The 27,382-nt window shown below is 34.6% G+C and overlaps 1 protein-coding gene across 2 annotated transcripts in view; it reads right to left on the bottom strand.

Annotated features, from left to right (window-relative positions):
• LOC126979689 (dosage compensation regulator) overlaps positions 1-12,662 on the bottom strand; it is a 35,584-nt gene extending 22,922 nt beyond the window's left edge. The window contains exons 1-7 of one of the 2 annotated variants that reach the window (XM_050829139.1): positions 12,349-12,662; positions 11,826-12,076; positions 11,264-11,511; positions 5,515-5,688; positions 4,788-4,867; positions 2,581-2,754; positions 1,829-1,923 (exon numbers count right to left, since the gene is read on the bottom strand). In XM_050829139.1, the coding sequence (XP_050685096.1) occupies positions 1,829-1,923; positions 2,581-2,754; positions 4,788-4,867; positions 5,515-5,688; positions 11,264-11,511; positions 11,826-12,076; positions 12,349-12,424 (1,098 nt within the window). In that variant the 5' untranslated portion in view covers positions 12,425-12,662. Of the gene's footprint in view, positions 1-1,828; positions 1,924-2,580; positions 2,755-4,787; positions 4,868-5,514; positions 5,689-6,330; positions 6,412-11,263; positions 11,512-11,825; positions 12,077-12,348 lie in introns of those variants that run through there. The other variant, XM_050829140.1, reaches the window with a different exon arrangement.
• Positions 12,663-27,382: the final 14,720 nt, after the last annotated feature.

The following is a 27,382-nucleotide window of genomic DNA, read 5'->3' as shown; positions in this document are numbered from 1 at the left end:
AACACAGTTATGGGTCTAATGGCCTGAAATAAAAGTTTATTATTATTATTATTATATTTATAGTTTTTATTCCCAAATTATTCCACTCACAACACTTCCAGAAAATAAATTTATTTATTTATTTACAACTAGCTGCTGCCTGACGTGGACTATACAGGATGTCCCAAAGTTATGGGACATGAAGGGAAAGTACCTTAAATATCTAAGATAGGGTATTTTACTGAAATAAGACTTTATGTTATTTTTAAAAGTTAGTTATTCTGCATTCAAAGATTTTCTAAAAATTACTTACCTCGTCTGGGAATCGAACCGACTTAAATGTAAAAAAAAACACCCCTACTTTTATTCAAATTTAATTAATTCTTAGAAAATCTTTGAATGCAGAATTACTAATTTTTAAAAATAACATAAAGTCTTCTATCAGTAAAATACCCTATCTACGATATTTAAGGTACTTTCCCTTCATGTCACATAACTTTGGGACATCATGTATAAAGCAGCAAAAATACTATGAACGATAAATTCGTGCAAATTCTGAATTAAATACAGACAACCCGGCAAACATTCTGCTACTTTTTTGTCTTCGGTATCGTTTGCAGAACACACAGCAATATTTTTTTTAATATTCAATGTACAGTTTTTACTTTATTAAGATTTAATTATATGTATATATAATATGTGTAGGGTAATATACTGACACATGAGGATTTATAAAATTTGCTGTTATATTGTTGTTGATATCAAACAATTGACACTGTGGAAATATACGGTTGCTCAAAACCAAGATAGTTTAAAGTCATACACACTGATAAACTAGACAAAAAAGTAAAATAGATCCTTTCCCATCTTAGATAGACATGTGTAGTGCAAGACTCTTAACTAAAAACTTACGACTACGTAACGTACGATACAAAAACGACTATGTAAATCGTTATTAAATATGACCATCGCAATTTGACTTCATTGGCACGTTTCGGGTAGGCAAGCTTATGACAAATAGAACTGACAACCGTAGCTGTCACGGATTAAACCAACGAAAGAAATTATACCTACATTAAGATGACGTATCTCGTTCGCTTACTGTCGGAGTATTGCGCTCCCATAAGAGTTATAACATCGCACATGACGTGATTCATAATTGTGAGTTATAAAATATAACATTTCCGGAAATAAAAATATATTGTTTAGTAATCAACAATAACAGCGCCATTTTTTGTTGTTGTGTTTTCGTGTACTTTATATCACGGGCGTGAATTATTAAGCTATGTATATGTTTTGTGTTGATTTGTTTATTGTTAATTATATTTAGTGTTTGTATTGGGAAAAAAAAGAAGCTCTGTGTTTTGTGTTCAAAATTGGTAACATGAAATAAGGTTTGTTTACAGAAATTAGGTACCTACGTATCCTTTTGCACAATTTTCGTTCATAGATAAAATAAAAATTGTTTCTATTAATAGACCAATACCAAATATTAGTTTAACTCAACAAAAAGGTAAAACTATGAGATATTTCAATACCAAGTATTACGAAAAATACACTTGGCTAGCTGGATGCCGCCATTGCAATTTATTGGTCTGCTTGACCTGCTGTTTATTTTCTACAACGAAGACTGTGTGGAATGATTACGGTGACTTGAATAATTTGTCAAATGTTGCTAAAAACATGATCAATCTGACAGAACGGCAGAAAAATGTTGGTAAGTGAACTTATATTTATCCTTATAACAAGAACTAAATTTTTAAATATTAATTGCAACTACGACTAGTTAGGTTTACAGTGCCTACCGCGCTGGAAAACCAATGCACGCCCCTAAAAACAAGTCACTTACTTGGTAAAGTGTACTGTTCTGACACATGTCGCGATGGTGCTTCTCCAAGTCCGTGCTGATCTCGTCTAAGCTCGTGGAAGCTAGGGGCCCCTCATCTACAATAAGAATCAGGTTAATAAGTTATTCACATACACTATCACAAGTTTTCAGCCCTAGTTCTGTATTGACTTATGACAGCAATATGATTATATTCATTTTAGTGGGAGGTTCGTTTGCACAGGATGCCGGCTAGATTATGGGTACAACAACGGCGCCTTTTTTAAAACCCAGTAATGTGTAAACATTACTGTGTTTCGGTCTGAAAGGGCAATCTTACGGGGCAAATGAGACTTTACATCTTTTGTCTCAAGGTGACGAGCACAATTGTAGTGCCGCTCAAATTACAGCATCAGACTACAGCAGTGCCAATTATCAGTTGGTAGCATTATCACTGTGTTGTGCTATGGTCATTACTTATTGTGAATTCTTACTGGAAACTCTGCCAAAATACAGTGATTATAAAGAATTGTGTGTGTTTAAATTACCACCCCCTTCTACACTTATGGTCACGCTCTATTTCGCTGACCTTTCTCTTGTGGGTTTGGGTCTGTTAGCTAAAACTGACCAATAGCGCTTTCACCACTTAGCCAACCGCCCGAATGACATATCGTCCTCAAATCTTGGTATATTTGGTCTTGTCTCGAGTTAACACAAATAAATAAATAACAAGGGGCATTTATATTAAAGGCTATTGATAGTTGTTCCAAACTTACCAATATTACAGCCAGTCCAAGCATTCCAATTAGCCTGCGGAGGAGACCAGGATACCACTCCAGATGGTGTGGACTTGGCATCGATCATAGCTTTCATTCTGTCCATTTGCATTATAGTAATACCATCAGTTTTGTCATGCTGGACGTCAACATTAACAGGCTCTATTTCCAACTCTGAAATACAAAATATCTTACTGTTATCAAAGAATATGTATAGAAGTCTCACTCCGCATAATCAATTAAAGAATAGGGACTCTCGCGGCTATAAAATAAATTGTATTTCAATTCGCATAGTGCTTTTAACCTACATTTATATTCATGGAAGTTGCCTCTCTTTCTATCGCGTGAGTCTTTACCTCTTCTGACGACATTAGGGTTGTCTTCTTTACCTGAAACTGTACCTACCTAAGGTCATCTTATAAAAATAGCTCAGTTTTTTCTATAATATAAATAAGTATGTAATCGTAATTTTAAATCAATATTATTTCGTTGTCAAACGTACATTAGTTGCAGAAAGTAATATATGCGTTGAAAGACCCCGACATACTCAAACCTACTTAGTATAGGAAATAAATAGGTAGCCATCACGAATGGTAATTTCATTATAATAATAATCACTATAAATTAGATTGTTTCAGCATCTTTAGGAAACTTAAAAAAAAATTAGGATCGCAATGAACTTTAAAATACTTTGCTTTATTTATGTTTCTCCATCTTTAAATTATCGGTCGGATTTGTGAATTGTAAAATATCGTGAGTCCCTACTGGATAGCCACGTTGGAGTGGCCGCCGCGCGTCCTTATGATTTCGATACCTACACGGGGAGTAAGACAGGCCTGCTGTTGTCAACATTATAAATATGATAATAAAAAAAAAGGGGCCAAAACCGCTCAATTCCAGATAAACGAATAAGAAGACTCTTAATGACTTACGGTCAGGTTAAAATGCGTCCAATTATATATTAGGGTGACATTGGCTTGACTTGATGTATTAACAATATTCTATTTACAATGGTTAGTATGTAACATACTTCAAAATATAAGTTTTGAAAAATATCACTTTTAACATAGATCTTTGCGCCCTTTCTAAAGTTATTATATGAGTTTTGGCTGCACCGCCCCAAACAGTAATGCAGTTGCTGAGTACTGATTGATTTGCTACAAGTCTAATAATAAGAGTGGATTCATTTTTCGTTTCCTCAATTTGTCGACTACGCTCTCTATATGATGTCGCTAGGTGAGGTTCTCCTTTTCAGTTTAAAAGATTTTTGTCGCTAAAGCAACTACTAGAGCCCGGATAGTTACTTATGTACTTTTAAACTGAATCGGAAGTCAGGTTGTGTAGTTTTACGTATTGAAAAAGTTACATAATCGGTTTTATTTCTATTTAGCGTCAATAGGTTCGATCTTAACCAACAATAAACAAGACATATTCCAGATTTGAAATAACTTTTAGCTCCTCCCAATATTTAAGGTGAGGGCGGTACCATCGGCATAAGTGTATATTTTACATTTTTGAATATAATAATTACAGAGATCGTTCACATAAATTAGGAATAGGGTAGGTCCTAAAACGCTACCTTGTGGAACTCCATAATCGATAATTGAAGGTTGACTATCACGTTCACCGAGTTGTAATAGTTGCTGACGATCGGTAAGGTAATCTGCCAGCAATGCATGGGGCGTACCTCTTATACCATAATTGTATAACTTGTCGAGTAGAATGGGAATGGATACGGTGTCAATAGCATTGGCCAAACCAAGGAACATACCAACGCACATGTTACCTGAGTTCAAATGATTGCTTATTTCATCAGTCAAGGCCAATACAGAATATTTGGTGGACATGCCGTGTCTGAATCCGAATTGTTTTTTTTCACAGAAGACTGTTATTATTAAGATATAGTTTTAAGCGATTTTTTATGAGTTTTTCTTGAATAAAGCGGTGTGTACATTGTGAGTCAGTAGAGATTGTTAGGCGATATAAGACGTTAATCTTAAGAAGCTATATCGCGATTTGTGCGAGCAGTCTGTTGAAAATACTAGAAACTTTTACGTTATCCTATTATATGAAACGTTTCCGTGTGAAATTCAGACCGATTACATGTACCTAGAGATATTAAGCGACCATAGAAGTACTTGGGTCCGCTCATTTGGTGTTTTACCCACAAATTGAGGAAGGCTTGATATAACCGAACATTGTATTACCTTTTAAAGTTAGGTCGATCTGGTGCTCCAGTTCGGGGTCAATAGCCACCGCGTAAGGTTTCATTACTCCTTCGGTTGATCTGCAAGCATTTATTATCAAATTATTAATTACCAGAAGTATCACTGTTCTGCATGACCTCAGCAAGCAATCCTCAGTTTGCAAACGGTACTTTCAATTCATGCTTTTTGAAAGATTTATCATATTCTCCAATGGGATATTTTTTGAGATTGTTTTATTTTTTACAAACGCGTTAAGTATAGGCAACTAATAAATCAGTATTTTGGTAATTTTATTAAAACGGTGCAGCCAATGCCATTCTGTACACATATAGGTAAAAGAAAGGACATTCGCCGTCTGATACCGGAAGCTTAAGGACAATGTAAGCACACTTTTCTTCTAAGTCGTGTGTAAACTGACACTGTCCGAATCGGGTTCTAAATTTATAAGTAATCTAAACGAATAAATGTTTTACATTGCTGCTTATTGACGAAGAATATTTTAAACCACTGGAGTAAATGCGGCAATGTATAGATATAGCATTCGAAGCTTATTATAGTGTAATTTGTTGCATGTTCTATATATCGGATTTGTATTTATATGACGTGGATTGTCTATAGACACGTATGGAACGTCATTGGGTGGCCATTTAGGTCGAGCGAAAATCGCGTATTAGGTATAAATGTTATTTTATTCATGTCGTTATTTTTTCTGTATACTTGTACCAACCTGTCCTTCTTGAGGGAACCGCTGAAGGCCTCAATCACACCGAGATGGTACAGCTGCCTCACTAGCGACAGCGCGCAAGATTTGCTCGCGGTCTGCTTGTTCGATGCGGTCTCACGCCCGGTCACGTTGCGTCCTAATTGACGCACAAATATCGTCATTTCGCAGCAAAAGCTCCTGAAATTTGCATTATACTACTCTGTACCATAGAACAATAAACGCTGACAGTTTTATTAAATCAAATCAAAATCACTTTATTCATGTAGGTCAAGGAAATTACATTTACGACGATGTTAAAAGTTTATTTTCTTTTTGTATATCCCGCCACTCGCATGTATAGAGGGAAGTTTTTATCACTTCTAGAGGCCCAAGATCTCGCGACCTACATTGAACGAATATAAAATACGATCTACAATAAAGTCTCCATACCTTCCTCTTTTACTATAGGTCTCAGATCTCGAGATCTATGTAGATTCCATGTGGAATTAATACAAAATAAAACGTATGAAAGAAATAACGCCTACTTATAAACAAACTGTGTTCGTCGGTTGTTTGTTGATATACCCACATTAAAAAACATACTCAGATATGAACATTGCACTTTCAGATCTTTGTTTTATATTACATTTATATCAAAGATGTCAACTTGGATTATATCGCTTTCCGTTCTCGCCCTAGAACGCTTCGATAGAGTTGTGACGTCACTAAAGCGAGATAGGCCAAGTTAACATCTGCGGGATGTTGTGCCAAATAATTACTAAATAAATGTATGATACGGTTAAACTATTTTATTGAAAACATAATTCTTTATTTACTTACCAATAAATTTGTAGACAGTACATAAAAGCTCATTGATTGAGACCAGCATTCTGTAGCATCCGCCAGCTATGTCTAACAACCCTGTACCCAAAACAATATCTAAGATATGGCACAATTTGTATAACATTTGGGTATTTTATGGTACGATTGTACATATTAGTAGAATTTCATCGTAGCTTTTTTGGAAAGTCACATATTCACTGGTCTAAACCAGGGTCGATAATTTTTGAAACCAAAAAAAGTAATGGTAGGATGAAACCCATTGGAAAAGGAAGAGAATATAACAAAAATGAAAAGCATAAATAATTTACGGGCGATCTGAGGTTGGGAAGTGGAAGAGTGTGCGTTTTTAAGGGTAAAACGGTTTACCTCGATTTCCGGCAAAAACACGTGGAAAAAAGTTTAATAGCAAAGGTTTAGGTCTTTACAACTTTTGTAATCACACTTTTTTCACATAACCTCAAAATTTATGTGAAAAAAGTTCAAATAAACATGTTTTGAATTTTTATCTTTAAAAAATTCTACGAAATGACTTTCGTTGATGTGAAAAATTTCGATTGAAACTTGCGGGTGCTTTTTCAACATTAAGTCTAAATAAGGTGAAAATATAAAATTGCAGTGTGTTTGGGACATAATTAGGGTAAGTTTTCACCAAATTTCGTGGAATTCTTTTTTTTAAAGGTTAATAAGAAAAAAAAAACATTAAACTGGTTAGTTAGTCCATAAATTACGCGAGGAGTTTTTTTGAATTTGCTGTCGCTACCCCCTGGTGAGATGTCGTGAGATTTTTTTCAATCCCCTCCCCCATCCCCCAATCTCACGCGTGATATTTGCCTAGACCCCACCTCTCTCCAACGTTAGATTTGATGAGATTTGACTTGACCCCTCCCCCCCTTACATATCTCAAGTAATTTATGGACGCCCCCTTATTTGAACTATTCACATAAATTTTGAGGTTGTGAGAAAAAAATGTAAATACAAAACTTGTATCTTTTTATTACCTACATTACTATTAAACTTTATTCCACAGGACTTGTAGTTTTGCCGAAAATCGAGATAAACCATTTTTTACCCTTAAAACCTCACCCCCTTCCACTTTCCAACCTCAGATCGCCAGTAAATTATTTTTCCTTTCACTTTTATTATATTTTCATCCTTTTCCAGTGGGTATCATCCTATTATATTTTTTTTCTTTCACATTTTTATTTTTTCAAAAGCTTCAGCCCTGGTCTATATATCAATGTCAATAACTTGCTACCCTTAGTGCAATAAATTATCAGTGCAATAGAAACAGGCACAAAAGTTGTGTCACTTTTGGTTAGCGCACATGACAAATCATTAAAAAATATGTTGTTGTGATTGATATAGTAATCGTTTATCGCAAGTTTCACACAAATTAAATACAAAAATACTTTAGAATCAAAAGAATACTTTAGAATTAAAACGTCTGCTTTAACTGTATTATGAAATTAAGTTTTTCCAGCCCATTGACTCAGTGATTGGAAAATTAACAATAACAACTTAACGATATAATTAACAATAAATGAAGGTACATAGGATTTTTTTTATGGTATAGGAGGACAAAGGAGCGCCCACAATCTCTTGTAACACCAGAGGAATCACAGGAGCGTTGCCGGCCTTGAAGAAGTACGGTTTTGAAGGTACCCATATCGTATCGTCCCGGAAAAAAAATGTATTTTAAATAGAGCATAATATTAATTTCTTGGAATCGATATCGACAATCGATAAGTGACACACCACACGCGTCCGTCCCTATCGGACTAATGGTTTATTGCGCTTTGGGAGCGAGTTTTTGACATTGGTATAGTAGCACTAATATTTGACATATTTTGTAGTTCTATTGTATTTATAATGTTACTTCCATATAAAAAAGAAGTAAATATAAAATTTTACATAAAATTGCCCAGTATTAGCACTAAAAGGACACTCAGATCACTGTGAATGTCCTGTCACTGCTGACACCTTAGAAATAAAGGTCATGTAAATTTTCAAAAAAGTTACTATTTAATACCTTCTGTTTTTAATGGCCATTTAGATATGTTTTGGGTCGCTTCTATAAATTCCAGAAGCGATAGTTGTCTTTATATACAAAAATCGCTTTCCAACTGGTTACATATGCATTGTAAACTGAAATGTAACTTACTCAACCAATGTACCAGAGGACATTGTGCATAAACAATGAATGCTGGTCACATTCAATGATTCTATAAGATTGTTAGCCATTGGTTTGTCAAATACTATGAATAACCAGTGGCTGTGTCAACACAAAATATAAAGTATACATACATAACAAAGAGTAGAACACGATAAAGCAACTTGAATATGTGTAAATTAAGGTACCAACTGTGATTGTGTCTGACAGTAAGCTAAAGCCAAATAAAAATGACGTCTCTTCTCACTCAACCGCCTCGCTGCAAATATAGTACAGCAGGAGATGTGGTGTGCATTGGTTTTCTATCAAGGTAGGCACTGAGGATCTAACTAGCCGTAGTTGCGCTTTAGTCCCACAGTACGGCATAAGTTGTATGAAAGGCTGTTCGCTTTGTATATGCAATTTGTAAACTGCCTACCGTAGTTAGGAAATTAACGTTAACACTAGTATATTTATACAAATGATTTGAGTTTTCGTTAGTGTTAATTCCGCCATTTTTTTTTATTAATTTTTTTTTTTTTAATTAATTTATTTTAATTTAATATTGGCGGAATTAACACTATAGAAAACTTAAATCTATACTAATATTATAAAGCTGCAGTGTTTGTTTGTTTGTTTGAACGCGCTAATCTCTGGTACTACTGGTCCGATTTGAATGATTCTTTCAGTGTTGGGTAGTCCATTTATCGAGGAAGGCTATAGGATATGTTGATGTTTTTTTTTTGTATATGTTGATAAAATTATCGCGTGAATTATACTTTATATGGCAAAACAACGTTTGCCGGGTCAGCTAATCATTTGTATAATTATGGATTTCCGCAAAGTAACGCCTAATTCAATAAATTTACTAGTATATTTATTTAGGCTCATAGCGAGGTAGGCACTGCCTTATTGCCTATATGATATGCACGCCCCTGAGCAAGACAAACTACAGTACAGGAATTCATAGATGTAGAATATGCTACTGTCTAGACGCCCTGCCATCCTGATATTGTGTGGCCAAGTTTGATTTGTCAATGTGTGTGTTAGCTGGTCGTTAAATATTTACAATCCGAAAGACCATAAGTGGTTATTTTAGGTCTTTTAGATTGAAAATGTTATGCATGAAGCTCTGTATGACATTAATAAAAATGAGAAATACTTAAACAATGGTTCACAAAACATTAATTATATTAAAGTTGCTTCCAAATGACAAGGGTCTGTCTTGTTTTCCTTCTTCCTATGATTTTTTAGACCAAATTTTAACTAATCTTTATTTATGGAGGAGGAGGACAAAGAAGCATAAATATTATATGAATAATAATGAAATAAACTTGATTCTGAATAGTAATGATTCTTCTCTTCTTTATCTTCTTCCAGACATGCTTGTTGAAATTATTTTTTTTATGTTGTAAGAAGAAAAAAACTTCCTTTAATGCTGGCAACACTCCTGTGATTTGGTATTGCAAAAAATTCTGACAGCAGTCATCACTTAACACAACATGTGACTCCTACACTAATTTCTCATTCTCTTCTATTAGAAAAATTTGCATACATATGGGTCACTTTAGTATGTTAAAGCATCAAATAAATAAATCCAAAAACCGAAAAGATACTGATATGTAAAGGGTGAAGATAAAACAATTTTAACAAAGGAAACTTGTTTTATGGAAAAGTAGAACAAGTGTATGGGTCACCTGGAGTTCAGTGATCACCGCAGCCCATATTCTTTTGCAACACCAGAGGAATCACAGAAGTGTTGCGGGCATTTAAAGAACACACTCTTTTTGAAGATACCCATGTCATATCATCCAGAAAACACCACACAAGGAAGCTCATTCCACCCAAGGAATTCTTGCTGTATAAGTATATTAATCATGCTTCTAGCCATATTCATTTTCAAAATTTATACAGTAAATCTAAATATATCCCTTACTAATTACAAAATATATTGAACAGAATAATATTAGGTTACAACTAACACAATAAATGTTTTATATAAATAATATTATTTGTGTTTTTTTTTTTATGGAATAGGAGGACAAACGAGCGTACGGGTCACCTGGTGTTAAGTGATCACCGCCGCCCACACTCTCCTGCAACACCAGAGGAATCACAAGAGTGTTGCTGGCCTTTAAGGAAGGTGTACGCGCTTTTCTTGAAGGTACCCATGTCGTATCATCCCGGAAACACCGCACAAGGAAGTATAATCACAATTATAATCTAACAGTACATGTTTCAGGTATAATAAGAAAATAAAACAGTGTTCAATCTGGGCACCAATCATTCCCTTGCACACCTACCCCCTTATTCATAAAAAAAAACTCGTAAGCGGCTGTTTAAAGTTAGCGGACCATTATGAATAAGGGGGATATTAGTTAACACCAATCAAATAACACACCCAAAGCTTGGGTGTTCTTGTAACTACATATATGCAAACTATATATTTAATCAACCATCAATGGTATGTGTATGTTTTTAATTCAGATTAAATATTAGTATTCTATCTGCACCAAGATAACCAAACAATCTACATTCCTCTTCATTTATATTAGAAGTTCAGTGGCTCTTGGGACTTCTTTATCAATAGAAAATAATACAAATACAAAAATAAACTTAAAAGCTTATAGACAATGTGATTAACAGAAACCCCAGAACAAACCGACTATACAAACAACATTTTACAAGACCGAGGCTACAATTCTCATAAACTTAGCACAAGCTAAATTATTAAGGGCCAATAAATAGTAAAGTTAAAGAACTCAATTATAAAGTACAAACCTTGTGTGATCTGGTCCTACTGCTTTATAAACATAGTCGGCATTAATTTTATTAACTTGCATAAACTGATGCAGTTTCGATTTTGCATTCTCCATTGTCCAATTACCATGGAGGCTTGCGTTCACATCCAAATCCTCTGCCTCTTCAACGTTCTTTTGTTGTTGCATCCGATCAATGTATGTAAAATTCTGTGAGTTGCCTCCATAAGCTTGATATGCTTGACCCATACTTTCCGGACCCATTCCCCCCTGATATTATAAAAAAAGTCAATTATAATGAATATTAATTTTTAATTGAAGGGGGTCTAATTTGAAATTAATTTTGGAGGTGTGATTCAAGAATCTTCAATCAATCATCAAGATTTAACAATGATGAACACACACAATGACTTTTTTAATTTTAGATCAAAATCAGGTGTGTCTCACTAGCCCAGGACACTTACAAGGATACTAAGCCTACAGGTTAATCCTGCAAAGGGCTCTCTGATACATAAACTTGATTAAAACTAGGATGAGATACCTTTTATTAAAATGTTTCTTGCAAATAAGATATCAAATTTTACCTGAAACACTGGTTTAGCTGTTTGATTTCCTTCTGCAGCATCACCAGCCACAGAAGCTGTATCATCTTGTTTAACCTGTATATCATCAGGCACCTCTGAAGCAGCCAATTCATTTGACCTCACCAGAAAGCTCACAAAGTCTCTTGATGCGTTCTTTTGGGCTTCTTTTTTAGTAACCGAATTACCAGCACCAACATAGGAATATCCCTCAACACGGACTTCACACAGAAATCTCTGACGATGTTTAGGTCCTGTACACAATTTCTTAAATAATGAGACAAAATAATTTATGCTGTAGCAAACAACGATTAAATGATTTATGAACAAAATTCATTCATATATTGTGCATTAAATAAATGATTCAGGAATTTTATAGAAATTAGTTTTCTAGTCATTCTAATTTAAATAATCTTTTTGCAAGTCAACAAATATTTATATTATTAAAAAAATTCATGCAGTCATTTTGCTTTCCAAATTATTTCAAGGTTAGATAATCAATAAGCGTAATACTGTTTATTCATACCAGTTCCTCTTATGTCAAAAAGTGGTGTTAATCCTTTCTTAGAAGCCCAGGAAAATAGGAAAGATTTTATATCCATCGTGGAAACAATTTAGAGGCTCGCCAAGATTAGCTCGCCGGCGTTAGGCGTCGATACAATTTACAAATAACACTTTGATGATGGGAAATTTGTAGCTTTTATATGCAAGTTAATATTATAGATAAAGTAAAGTAACAATTAACATAATTTTAAGATGCAGATTTCATTTCCTAATTTCTTCACACTTCTAAAATTGAATACCTACAGTGGAACAGACGCCTTAAAGTGACGTTTTTAGAAGACTGTAGTGCCATCTGTTAGTTGGCCCGAAAATGAAAACTTTGTCAGCTGTCGCTTTGAAACCGTTTTCTTTTCTTTATTTGTGTCACTGCCCACTATAAAATGACACCTACTTCTAGGGTTAATAATAATATATAATAATAATTTCATAAAATCACTTATCATTGATGACGTTCTATACACATCAGTCTGATAGTGGAAAGGCAAAAGTGTGCTTAAAGACAATGTAAGCACACTTTTCTGATTAGTCGTATGTCAAAACTGTCAATCAACAAGCCTAAGTGCTCCGTTAAAAAATGCTTAAATAATACATTAACAACTCAAAAAATAGATGGTGTGACTTATCATCGGTAAGGTTATATTATTTATATAAGATTGATATGCAAAAAGCTAAAGTAATTTAATAAAACGAATATTTTTTCATTAAATATGGTACAATATTATTGATAAGCCCCAGACAAGACCCACCTGTCAGAATGGGACAGATGAAACGACACAGTCAAAAATGAAAACAATAGAGTCGCTCTTTTTAACCGACTTCAAAAAAGGAGGAGTTTCTCAATTAGTCAGAAGGTTTTTACTGTTTGTTACCTCAAAACTTTCGACTGGGTAAACCGATTTAGATACTTCTTTTTTAACCACATTGATATGACATTATATAACTTTTAACTAATTTAATACAAATACTATGGCTAACTGCAGAGAGTTATTTCAGGATAAATGCATTATTCGTTTCTGTCTCCTTAAAATTTGAATAAACCCACGGACCACTTTTACTCTAACGAATAAACCGAATTCGATCCGCACTATGGTGTGTTGCCATGTAAGTAAATTATAGCATCCTGTTGTTTATGGTAGTACGCTTTCGGTAGAAATGATTGAGCCCCGCCTCTTGTGGAGCGTGTTGCGCCGGTACCAAGATTTCACTGAAAAATAAAAACTCATTTTTTTATGACACTTTATAAATTATACCATAAGTGAGAAACTATTATTATTAATATAAATAAACATAGCGATAAAGCTCAACACAACCCATTTTACTCGGAACTTTGATGCCTTTAATTTATCTAACCTATAATAATTTGCTATTAAAATAATTCCTCTAACTACCACAGCATTCTCGGCGTCGAAATATTGAGTGACGTTGAGTTCCGTGGTTACTTGGAAGAGAAGGCCAAATTAGCCTCTAAAAACTTCAAAAGAAAGCTTAAAAAAGCTAAGCATATAATATTGTTTGGAATTTTATAAAGAACTGCAGTTGTCCTTTATCGCTATTGCTTAATAAATATTGTTTTAGAATCCTAATGTCTTAGAAAGCCTCAGCTAATGTTTTTTAAGGCCGGGTTGCATCATATTAGCTGTTATAGTTAAAGTTTCAGTCAAATTTAGCGTTAGCAGTAACACTGACTTTAACATAGACTGCGGAATGTATTCTTGGCAACCGTATTTCTTGGCTTAGTTAAAAAAAGGATTGTGTGGTTTTATGAAACCACGGTAAAAGTGACACTATTTCTTATTATAGACATTAAACTAAAAATTTTTGGAATAATATTCCACTAAAGGTATAAAAATCTCTTTATCAATCTTAATTTTCTATAAGCACGTGCTCTGTCGGCGTTCTGTTTTTCACGGCGTAAAATTAATTCATCATCATTCATTTTTGCACTATTCTTTGCTTTTTCCATCGTTGATCAGTTTTTTGGACTCGCTAGCTGTGTCGTTGTTTACCAAAAGCAAATAAAACTTTCACTTTAATAAATAACAAAATTTACAGTAAACACTGACAAACAAAATTTACATGAAACACTGACAAAAACAAACCAAATAGCGTGGAGCACTGGCACAAATGAGAAATAGTTTATACACTACACGGTCAACTGCTGCGAACTATAGGTGCCAATCGACCGTCAAGCGACATGCAATAAAGTTACACTTTAAAAGTGAAATATCGAATATGTACCCACATCAAAAAAGTCTAAGCATGTCTGTCTGCAAGTCTAAACATGCATGATGATATTACAAATTACCATTTATATTAATTAATTTCTAAATCTTTATTCACTCAAAGTGCATTGGTATGTAAACTTTTTTGTTATTGATGTCAGACTGGCTGGTTGTAAAAAAAATGTCGATTATGTTTTGTTTTTTTTCATAAAATTAAATGAAAGGGAATTTGTTTGAATTTAAGTGTGTTTTTATTGCTACGTTTAGTTTTGATTTTATAATTTTACCAACCATTTAAATAAAGTTAGCGACAAAATTGAATTTCTAGATATTCTTTACGTCATGGGGCGACGTCATTTGACGGCAAATGAAATGCAAAGAGCTGTAGAGATGTTACTTCCCGTAATCAATCTCAGGTATCTCAATGATATTTATTTTGATATATGTCACAAGCGCGCCGAGAATCAATCGCCTAAATTGAGTCAATTGTCGCATGGGGTCGTAGTCGCTCTCTCAATACGAAAACGGTACGCACGCGTTTGTTATTGACAGAATTGCTTACAATTTGATATAGGTACAACATTAAAATGCCGTCTTGTGTTATGGTAAGATGCACTAATTACGAAAGTAAAAAAAAAAATCATACCACATTACATACCACAGTTAAAAAATCATGAATTATAACATTTTATTTGACTTCATTATTTATCTAAAAAAATAAATATGTTGCCATGACAACGCCAAGCAGATCATAGATTAACGTACAGAAATGACAAAATATTGATGCTGTCTGTTGCGGGATGATCGAGGTAGAATATTTTAGGAAATGATGTAAAAAAGTCATTGTTGCAGTGATACATTACATATTTTTTAATAAACGAGTGCGTATATAGGTAATTGAACTATCAAACTACTAAAACAAGTTTTAGGGTAGGTAGCAGATGTAGACAGTGAGTGCTATTTGTTTACGTAGGAGTTTTTTCAGTATATCTCTTGCTAACTGCAGAAGAATCAATGGATGATTTTCTTCTTCTCCCATTACCTTATTGTAATAAACCCTCAACAAAAAGACGTTCATATAAGATACAAAAAATAATAATTGTAATCTTAAAACTTATTGGGAGCCGTTGTTAGTAAAATTGTAAAAATGGGACCCTTACTGTAGATACCTTTCGGTTTTGTTTTGGTGTCTGTATGTTTTTTTTTATTATTTTATATATAAATAATTAATATCATCAATGTGGCTATATATTATAATCAATATTAAATTATTTTTTTATAAAATCAATGACACATTATCTACCTAATTTCAATGCAGTTTTACTATTTTATAACTTTTACTACATGAACTCATGAGAGAGGGAACCAGCTGAACATCATTCAGGCCGTAAAAGGAGTACAACCACTCGGCAAGACCGGTACGTACAACTGACTTCAAGACGCTAGCCGATGTTAACCGCTCGAGAGATAAGTATGAGGCCAATAAATTCAAGTGGTGGTGATGTAAGTCCCCAAACTCTACGAAATCGACTGCATGAGTACGGCCAACGAGCTCGACGCCCAATGAGGTGCCCACCCATACGTCACGGGAATCGTGCTCGTCGAAATGAATGGTGTAGAGAACGCAGAACATGGACCCAGGAACGACCCATACGACATGGGTACTTTCAAGAAAAGCGCGTACACCTTCCTTAAAGGCCGGCAAAGCTCTTGTGTTTCCTCTGGTGTTGTAAGAGAGTGTGGGCGGCGGTGATCACTTAACAACAGGTTATTTGCAATTTATTATTTATTCATTATTTCACAATAAATTCATTTTCTTTAGAAATTTCATTTTGTTAAAAAAATGTTTATGTAGGTACCTTAGTTTCTGCAGTATATTCTAATATTGTTATTTTCTCTTATTAAAAGAACTTATAAAGACAACAGCTGTTATTTTTACATCATAGGACCATAAAAATATTATTTAAAACATAAAATACATTGTTATAATGTGAAAAATCATCCTAAAATTGAAATTAGTACATGTTGCTTAGAATTTTTTGATGTATTTGAAACTTTTGACAGGTCGCTGCTATTAAAGATTAACGAAAATTGGACGGTTACCAGTTAAAGTTATGCCATCATCTAAAAATTGTCAAATGATGCAACTCATTTTTTGCTTAACCGGTACTTTAACATGTTTGTTATTGCTAAATTTAGTTGGTGCAACCCAGCCTAAATTTTTTATATTGATGCGACTGTAACAACCTTTACCAATTTATTTATTTTTTATATCAGAGGACAAACGGTGTCGAGACGAGGTTATACAAATTGTGAGTGTAGAGTAGGTTCCTATTTAACGGCGGAAGTGTTATCTTCAATAAAAATCCAATATAGAATCTTCAATATGTATATTTCTTAATCACATTTATTGTAAGTGAAAAGTGCCCGAGATGAACCTATGAACAACTGTTCACAGGTTCATCTCGGGCTTAGTGCATACTAAATTTCACCAAAATCGGTTGAGTAGTTTAGCTGTAATAGATACAAAGTTTAATTCCATTTTTTTAATTATCTTGCCCTAAAGTACACAACAGCGCAGCTTTGGTGCAACACAACGATATATTTAAAATGATATAAGTACATAAACTAATAAACATAAATAAAAATAATAAACATCCATGACTCAAAAACAAACATCCATAATTATCATATATTCAAATTCAAATTTTTAATCAAAATTGGATATTATGCTATCACTTATTGAAAGTCTAAAACTACCACCCATTCGAAAAAGTATGCCTCAGATCTGAGAAGAACGGGCGCAACACAGTCAGCGGGCTTCTTTTTTTCATAGGAATATTGCAATTTAACAACAGTAGATAAAGGGTTTGGCTTCATGGTTATAACGTTACAATGTGTTAAATGATATATCATACAATAAAATTTTATTATTATTAAAGCCTGAGGGCGGTCGCTCCATTCCTAATTTGTGGTATCATTAAGAAAGTCTTTTACTAAGTAACCTTTACCACACGAACGGTTTTAACAATTCTTTTGAATTTCATATAATATATATATATATATATATATAATATAATATAATATTGACGCACTTTTTACACAAATTATCTTGCCCCAAGTTAAGCATATATAGCCTGTGTTATGGGTTACAAGACAATGATATATTTAATACAATATACTTACTTAAACATACATATATTCATATAAACATACATAAATACATTTAAACATCCATGACTCGGAAACAAACATCCATATTCATCATATAAATGCTTGCACCTACCGGGATTCGAACCCGGGACCTCTAGCTTAGTAGGTAGGAACGCTAACCACTCGGCTATACAGGTCGTCAAAATTTCGTCGTTTGAATTTCATAAAACAGTTGTTTTGAACATTTTCTGAGATCTTGTAAAAGCGTATACATCGCGTATGTATATTTCTTAATCACATTTATTGTAAGTGAACCGAAATAAATGAGTAACAGACCGATACTGAATATATAATAAAACTAGCTGACCCAGCAAACGTCGTTTTGCCGTATAAATTATTTTTAGAGTTAGGCTGTTTCTTGGACATTGGAACATTACTTTATCTTTCTAAAATAAAATAATTTTTCTAAAATAAACGTAGCCTAAGTTACTCCTTATTACATCAGCTACCTGCCATTCAAAGTGGCGTCAAAATGGGTGCAGCCATTTCGGAGATTAGCTGGAACAGACAGACAGACAGACAATTAAAAAAAATATAATTTGGTGTATGTAACGTACATATATTCATATACATGTAGTAAAAAACGGTTATTTCAATATTACAAACACACACTCCAATTTTTATTTATAGATATGTATTTAATAGATTTAACTTTATTTTTAAAGTTATACTTCTTTGTGTGCGTTATAGAAAAGCGTTGAGAGTGAAATGTTAAGATGCACGCGCATCACGCTGATTTTATTATCAATGAATCTGAAATTATCAATATTTTTTAATGAAAATAAGGGACGAGATGAGCAGGACGTTCAGCTGATGGTAATTGATACGACCTGCCCATTACAAATTAGTGCCGCTCAATATTCTTGAAAAACCTAAAAATTCTGAGCGGCACTACAATTGCGGTCGTCACCATGAGACATAAGATGTTAAGTCTCATTTGCCCAGTAATTTCACTAGCTACGACGGCCCCTCAGACCGAAACACAATAATGTTTATACATTACTGCTTCACGGCAGAAATAGGCGCCGTTGTGACCCGTAATCTAGCCGGCATCCTGTGCAAAGGAGCCTCACACTCCCACATATCAATATTATTTATAATATAATTCTAAAGGACCATGTCAGATTCTGCCCCAACATCATTTACACAAAATGTTATCATTCAAAAATTATGTAATGAATATAATATGACCATTTCAAATTGAATATATATTACAAAACTTACGGATAAAAAAATGTAAAAAAAGTAAGTTCTCGTCTACTTTCTAGTACTCAGGCGGCTATTTGCATTACTTTCTACGCATTAATGATCAATAAAACGACTTCAATTACTTGGTAGTAAAAAAAAACCTGTTGAATATGTAATTAAAGTAATGCTTTATGTGTTATTTTCCCCTACCAAAGACAAAGAGTGCTTAACACGGATAAAGAAGTTTTCACTTCAATAATAAATATTTTATGATTCCTTATGGATTTCTTAAAAAATTACAGGATAAATTTATGTAACAGTTGTTCATAGGTTCATCTCGGGCTTAGTGCATACTAAATTTTACCGAAATCGGTTGAGTAGTTTAGCTGTAATAGATACAAAGTTTTAATTCACATTTTTTTAATCATCTTGCCCCAAAGTACACAACAGCACAGCTTAGGATGATGATATATCATACAATAAAATTTTATTATTATTAAAGCCTGAGGGCGGTCGCTCCATTCAAAATTTGTTGTATCATTAAGAAAGTCTTTTATTAAGTAACCTTTACCCCACAAACAGTTTTAACAATTCTTTTGAATTTCGTGAAACAGTTGTTTTGAACATTTTCTGGGATCTTGTTGTAAAAGCGTATACATCGCCCTACAAAGACCTACTGATTCGAATTAACCGAGTAATAGGCATAATAAGTTTATTATTTATCCTGGTGTAAACATTATGGTTATGAATAAATGTTTGAACCTAGTGCCTATTGGATTCGTACCAGCGACCTTTAGTTCAGTAGGTAAGGTGAATATAACTAATGGGCAATACATATGGGTCGTCGTTAATATAAGTATTGAATCCCGACCATTGCCGTTCCTAAAACGCACGGCATTTATTAGAATAATAATAATAATAAGTTTTTATTAAAGGCAAAATTAACCAGTAAACAAATAAGTACTAATATTCTAATACATTATATAAAAGTAATGATATTCTAATACATTAAATAAAGATAAAAAGTAAAATATACACTAAACTTATAATCTATCTGGAAAGGTTAATAAAGCTCTTCCCAGGCGTCTTGGTCCAGGCACCATCATTTACTTACTATTTTTGTTTTTATGTACAGATAGCCAATATGAAAAAATATTGCTAGGCATCCCGTCACAAACCGTTAGGAGAATGCGGTTCTGAGATTTGCGGAGTCTATCCCAGAAGGAAGCAACTCTTTCTCATCACAGCATAGAAATCAGGCACCCTCGATTCAGCAAACATACCCAAGGCACTGCAGTACCTAGGCAATCCCATCAATATGCGAAAAGCATCATTGTACTGCACGCGCATTGTCGTGTATGACTTTTTGAGAAATTTTGTCCAAAGTTGGCAGGTGTAGAAGCACTGGCAATACGCATTAAACAGTACAATCTTGACGGGATAGCTGTATTTGCCAAATCTTCGGGTCAACATATTGCAACGAATCGAGAGTGCCCTCCTCTCTCTCTCAATATCACAGTCATCCTTCAGGTGCTCTGTAAGAACATGTCCCAGGTATTTAAACTCTGTTACAACTCGAACCGCTGAGCCATCCAACAACACCTCAGGTACCCTCACTGGACCTTTGCCCGCACAAAATACCAACATTTCTGTCTTATTAACGTTATATTTCAGACCGTGAGCATTCGCATAATGCTCACAGACTGAAAGCAACTTCCTAAGTCCCTTGATAGACGGGCTGAGAACCACCATGTCATCGGCGTAGCTGAGACTCTTAAAACACGTGTTACCGATGTGACATCCGATATTTGTGGTTCTCAACTCCTCTATCAAATCATTTACATAGAAATTAAATAGATCCGGAGAGGTGATACCTCCTTGTCGTACTCCGCAGTCTAATCTATGGGAATGAGACGTCGTGTCGCCCCATTGAACATTGTTTATTTGGTTTCCGTACCATTATCTCAAGAGACCCACAACATCTTTTGGAACCTGTGAACGATACAATTTCGCCCAGAGAATATCATAATTCACCAGGTCGAAAGCTTGACTCAAGTCCAAAAAACATGCGTACACTGATGTTTCTCGACTTGTATAATAATAATAATAATAATCTACGGCATACTTTAAGCTAAGAATTGCTGAATCTGTCGAGAGACCAGGACGGAAACCAAATTGTCAAAATCAAAAATTTATTTATTTAGCATTTTAGTAAATAGTATTTGAAGGACTTCCCTTTTAAGTGCGCAGAACCTGTGTTAGGGAAGACCGCTCTTTCCAACGGATAACAATGGTTACACATTTAACAAAAACATAAATTATACTTAAATAAACCAATCTTAGGTATAAAATAAACAAACTAAAAATTGTTTCAATATTGAAGGTAGATTAATATTTGCGTGGCTCACACTAAACTTGTAAATAATATACCTACACAAAAACACTTGTCATCGTCTCAAGAATGTGCGACCACTGTAACTATGAAGTAAGGTAATTTGTAGTTTTACGAATATTTACTTAATAGTAAAATGTTTAAAGTACGATATTTAGATAACAAGCAAATTACAGCAAGCGAAATTTAATTATCTATTCATATAATATACTATACTATAATTACAACAAAATTCATATAATATAGTTTTTTTTTAGAACACACATTTACACTATTTTACTCATATTATAATTAATTTAGCAAGTTTTCAGTTTCTAAATAATTAAGAGTTTTCAGCCATTTAGTAACGCTAGTTTTACATTCCCTATATGTCTTTGTGTATATATTTAAGATTTTATTTGCGGTATTGTACAATTTAGGGTCCACATCTTCATATAATTTTGTGGTATCATACAGACGATTTTTGCTTAGCATATATTTAATTATTGCTCTCTGTGCTCTGCGTTCTATGCTTAAAAATTGAGTTTTAAAAGTACCCCCCCAGATTCTTATACAATATAGAAGGATAGATTGTATCAGAGATGTATATCACAGACGTTACGTAGGCGTTTGAATATCTAGATCAATTTTCTAGCTCTGTTGGCAACAACATTTAACTGAGGATACCATGATAAATTTTTGTCTATAATTACTCCGAGGTATTTGGTGGTGTTTACTCTTTCAAGTTTAGTGCACAGACAGTTTTCTATATCAGCCATGTCACATGTATGAGCAGATAAGGTAAAATTTTTATTAGGTTGAGTAGAATCTTTTATTGAAAATGTAATATAATTTGTTTTCGTTAAATTTAAAGTAAGAATGTTAATTTAAGCCAGTTTTGTACTAAGAGTAGTCCTTTCTCTGACAAAGAAAAGACCTCCTCCCAACTGTCTCCATGAAATAGCAGGGCAGTGTCGTCGGCATAAGAGAAAACTTGTCCATTTTGTATTTTTAAATTTGTTAGGTCGTTAATATACATTAAAAATAGCGTAGGTCTGAGAACACTACCCTAAGGAATTCCGTATGATGTAGAATATTTAACAGAACTAAAAATTTCTTTATAAATTTTTACACGTTGTGCTCGATTATGAAGGTAATCAGTCAGTAAATTTAAAAAGTTACCTCTTATACCAATTTTTTCAATTTTACGCAAAAGTATAGGAATAGAAACGGTGTCAAAGGCCTTTTTTAGGTCAAGAAAAATACATAGAGTTTTTTTATTTCCATCCACATATTTTGTTACCTCTTGAGTAAGATCTTGAATAGCATCCTCAGTGCTGACTCCCTCACGAAAGCCATACTGGGATTTAGATAACAAACCATACGTATTTAAGTACTTGATTGTTCTAGTATTTATAATCTTTTCTAATATTTTAGAGATAACTGTTAAGACGGAAATAGGTCGATAGTTATTAATATCCTCTTTAGACCCACCCTTATATACAGGATGTATAATGGAGCATTTGAGTTCTTGTGGAAAAATACCTTGAGCGAGTGATAGTGAACAAAGTCGTGTGATTATAGGAGTAAGTTCTTTTTTCGCCACTTTAATAAACTTGGTTGGGATATTGTCATAGCCCGAGGCAGTCTCTGATTTTAAGTTTGATATAATTGTTGCTTCTTCTGATGGCTCGGGATCTAGTATTCCAATTGTATTTGCTTGTGATGGAATTCGATGAAAATATTGCTGTACAATATGAGGAGGTGTTGAGATTCCAATAGCTAAAGATTTTCCAACGTTAACGAAATAATTGTTTAGAAAGCAAGCTGATTCAGTGGGTGTAGGTTTTAACTGTGTAAGTTCTATATTTTGTTTATTTAAATTAGTTATAGTTTTGATACTATTCCAAAGTTACTTATTGTTAGATTTAGATTTATTAAGTATTTCGCTTTCGTATTTACGTCTTAGTTGCTTCACTAAACTATTGCAAAAGTTTCGATATCGTCGGTAAGTTATTCTGAGTATTTCATTAGATTCATCACTTCTTAGCTGTTGCTGTAATTTATTTCTGTTTTTTTTTTATGGAATAGGAGGACAAACGAGCGTACGGGTCAACTGTTGTTAAGTGATCACCGCCGCACATAATCTCTTGCAACACCAGAGGAATCACAGGAGCGTTGCCGGCCTTTAAGGAAGGTGTACGCGCTTTTTTGAAGGTACCCATGTCGTATCGTCCCGGAAACACCGCACAAGGAAGTTCATTCCACAGTTTTGTAGTACGTGGAAGAAAGCTCCTTGTAAACCGCACTGTGGAGGACCGCCACACATCCAGATGGTGAGGATGATATCCTAACTTGTGGCGTGTCGTGCGAAGGTGTAATTCGGCGGCAGGAATTAGGTAAAACAGCTCTTCGGAACACTCCCCGTGATAAATGCGGTAGAAGACACACAATGAAGCGACGTCTCTACGCAACGCCAAGTGATCCAGCCGTTCACAGAGTACTGGGTCCCCGACAATTCGCGCTGCTCTGCGTTGCACGCGGTCAAATGGATCGAGCTGATACTGGGGTGTTCCAGACCAGGGATGACAGCAATACTCCATGTGTGGCCGGACCTGCGCTTTGTACAGCGCTAGAATGTGGGCCGGCTTGAAGTATTGCCGTGCTCTATTAATGACGCCCAGTTTCTTTGAAGCCAGTTTGGCTTTGCCCTCCAGATGGCCACGGAATTGGCAATCGCTCGAGATTTCGAGACCCAGTGATACGGCAAATGGGGTTTTTTTAGTGGTAAACGCGCAAACTTGAGTCTTCTGGGGGTTAAATTGGACAAGGTTCAATTTACCCCATTCCGCGACCTTCTCAAGAGAGGACTCGATAGAAGACACAAGTTTCTCCCGGCACTGGTCGACGATTTCCCGAGAGAGACGTGCATGGCCCGTGTATACGGCATCACCAGTGCTGTCATCTGCATAGCAATGAATGATGGAGGTGTCCAACATATCATTGATATGCAGAAGAAACAGCGTAGGAGATAGCACACAGCCTTGAGGCACTCCAGCATTCACGGGCTTCGGGTTCGAGCAATGTCCGTCGACAACGACCTGTATGCTGCGCCCAGTGAGGAAGCTGGAGGTCCACTTGCACAAGCTCTCGGGAAGCCCAAATGATGGAAGTTTAGAGAGGAGTGCCTTATGCCATACACGATCGAAGGCCTTCGCTATATCCAGGCTAACTGCCAGGCCTTCCCCCTTGCTTTCAACAGCCGCAGCCCATCTATGTGTTAGGTATACCAGAAGATCACCTGCCGACCGACCATGGCGGAACCCGTATTGTCGGTCGTTGATCAACTGCTGACCCTCTAGGTATACCAAGAGCTGACGGCTAATTATGCTCTCCATGATTTTGGAGAGCAGGGAGGTAATAGCAATAGGCCTGTAGTTTGCCGGATCCGAACTGTCTCCTTTTTTTTGGATCGGATGGACAAGTGCTGACTTTCATGAGTCAGGGACTACGCCTTTGGAATAAGAGTGCTACAATAAACGCGTTAGCACCGGCGTCAACTCAGGGGCACACGTTCTAAGCACGATTGGAGAAATGCCATCCGGCCCGCTCGACTTCCTGACGTCCAACGAAAACAGAGCTCGCCTAACAGTTTTCTGTCTGAACTGTACTTCAGGCATAGAGCTCTGACACCGCGGGATGGTCGGCGGTGTTTTTCCGTTGTCGTCAAGAGTCGAGTTGGAGGCGAAAAGATCGCACAGGAGATCGGCTTTCTCTTTTGCCGTATGGGCCAGGGTGTCATTCCTCATGTGCAACGGCGGGATGGACGGCTGGCTGAAGTTACCAAGAGCAGCTTTCGACAACGACCAGAACTTGCATGTTCCGGTCGGTTCTAATGCATTTTAAAATGCCTGGTGTTATCCAAGGTTTTATTATTGTTTTGTTACTTGAAATTCTTACCAATTTAGTATTTCTGTTAAGTGCATATTGTATGTATTTGTGTAATTCTTGTGTTAATGTATTAGGGTCTTTTATTTTTAATATATCTGGATTATATTTGTCTTGCAGGGTCTTAAGTGCTTCTTCTTCGTAATTGATAACAGATTTCGTTTTAGGTGTGGTAGAATCTTTTATTTTTTTTCGATATAGATAAATAACAGTCATTTTATGGTCCGTAATTGTAGTGTTTAGAACTCCTATAAAAGTATTAAATTGGGAAGGATCAAGGTTAATTATTATATGGTCTAAACAACTATTTTTTCTGGTATCAAATTTATGACCAGGTAGTAACCTATGTGAAGCCAATGTATCTAAATATGAATTATTATTATTTCTCACTGTGCCCTTCAATAATATTTATGTTTATATCTCCTGTAATTATGACATTAGATTTTAGATGGGATGAATCTAGATAGGTGTTTAATGAAGTTCCAAAATTTTCAGGTTTCTTTTCTACTGGCGGCCGGTATATACAAATTAGTGTCACTCTATATATAGGGCTTCGAAATACAATCTCAAGGCAGGATACAATACATTCAATATTATCTCATCTGAAGCTCCATTCAAAGCAACTTCTTTGACACTATGTTCTAATGTTTTTTTTACAAATACCACAACACCATCATTTTGATTTACTTTTCTATCAGTGTTATAAGTAAAATAGTAGGGTTTCTGTGGAACTCGTTTTTCGGGATCTATTCTGTATTCAGTTAAAACTATTACGTCAGTATTACTTTTTAGCATACTTATATTGATATCTAAGTCATCTAAGTTCGATGTGTTATAAACGCTTCTTATGTTTTGGGTTACGACGGAGAGGAATAAATCTTCCCTAGGAGTGTTTTTATTAAAATACTCAATAGAACATTGTTGAGCTGTGATGTTATTTGTCAGGCTATCTAAATCTTCCAACAGAGTTATTGTATGATTATCCATTAAAGGTGTTTTTGTTACAATAGGTGTAAATCTTAAATTGTATATTATGCATGATACTATTATTTCTGTAGAGATTTATACTTTGGTTTATTTTAGTTACTGGCTTAATTATGTATAGTATTTTATTAATTTTAGTATGTTTGGTAGTCCTTTATAAAGTATTAGACTTTTGTATGCTGTAAAGTACAAGATGAATAAATATAATTAAAATATAATAAATATAACAGTAGTGATACAAATACATTAAAAGATTATAAGTATAGTTACGAAAATCCAGAAATAGTTATTCATTCCACAGTGGCTGTAATTGAGCTTCGGCATTTATCCAAATAGTTTTTGAGTTGTCTTCTCTTTTCAAGTAGACACGACCAAACGATGTCCAACAATACTTATATCCTTTAGATTTTTTGAGGTCCCTTGCCAAAAAAAAACAAACGTGAAGCCTTTGCAGTTAAGTGTTCTGTTATAAATATTGGTTCGTCGGGTTGCTTTTTTGAGCCAAGGTATTTGTTACTAAGTTTGTCATTTCCGTTTTTATTGTTAAATAACTTACAATTTTTTAAGACTTCTTCCTTAGTTAGTTCAGATACAAATTCTACAACGATTGTTTTCTTGTCTGATTTTCCATTAACTTTATAAATGTCAGTTATGTCTGATCTATTTATTGTCATGTTGATATTAGTAGCCAATTGGGACAACATTAACACCAATCCTTCTTTGGTTTCCCTGGGCCCAATATTGGATACATTTTTGATTTCTATACTTTTCTTTTTCACTACTCTTGTTGTTTCTTCAAGTTTCTCTTCTAGAATAGCAATTCGCTCGTCTTTTTTCTTTATTTCAAGTTCTAGATGCTGAATTTTCTTCATGAACTCATCATTTTTTTCACTTAGAGAGAATGCGGATGCCTCTATTTTCGAATTTGCTGCCTGAATCTCATTTAGAATCGGGAACAGCTTACTCATTTGATGTTCACTTTGATTTACCATGGATCGCACCAACTCCCTCATCTCTTCTTTAAATTCTGAAAATTCATCTGTACTAGCAGTTTCTAGTTTCTTTTTTTT

Source organism: Leptidea sinapis, chromosome 4, assembly GCF_905404315.1.
Source record: "Leptidea sinapis chromosome 4, ilLepSina1.1, whole genome shotgun sequence".
Lineage (NCBI taxonomy): Eukaryota > Metazoa > Arthropoda > Insecta > Lepidoptera > Pieridae > Leptidea > Leptidea sinapis.
This window is presented reverse-complemented; position numbering and strand designations above follow the sequence as displayed.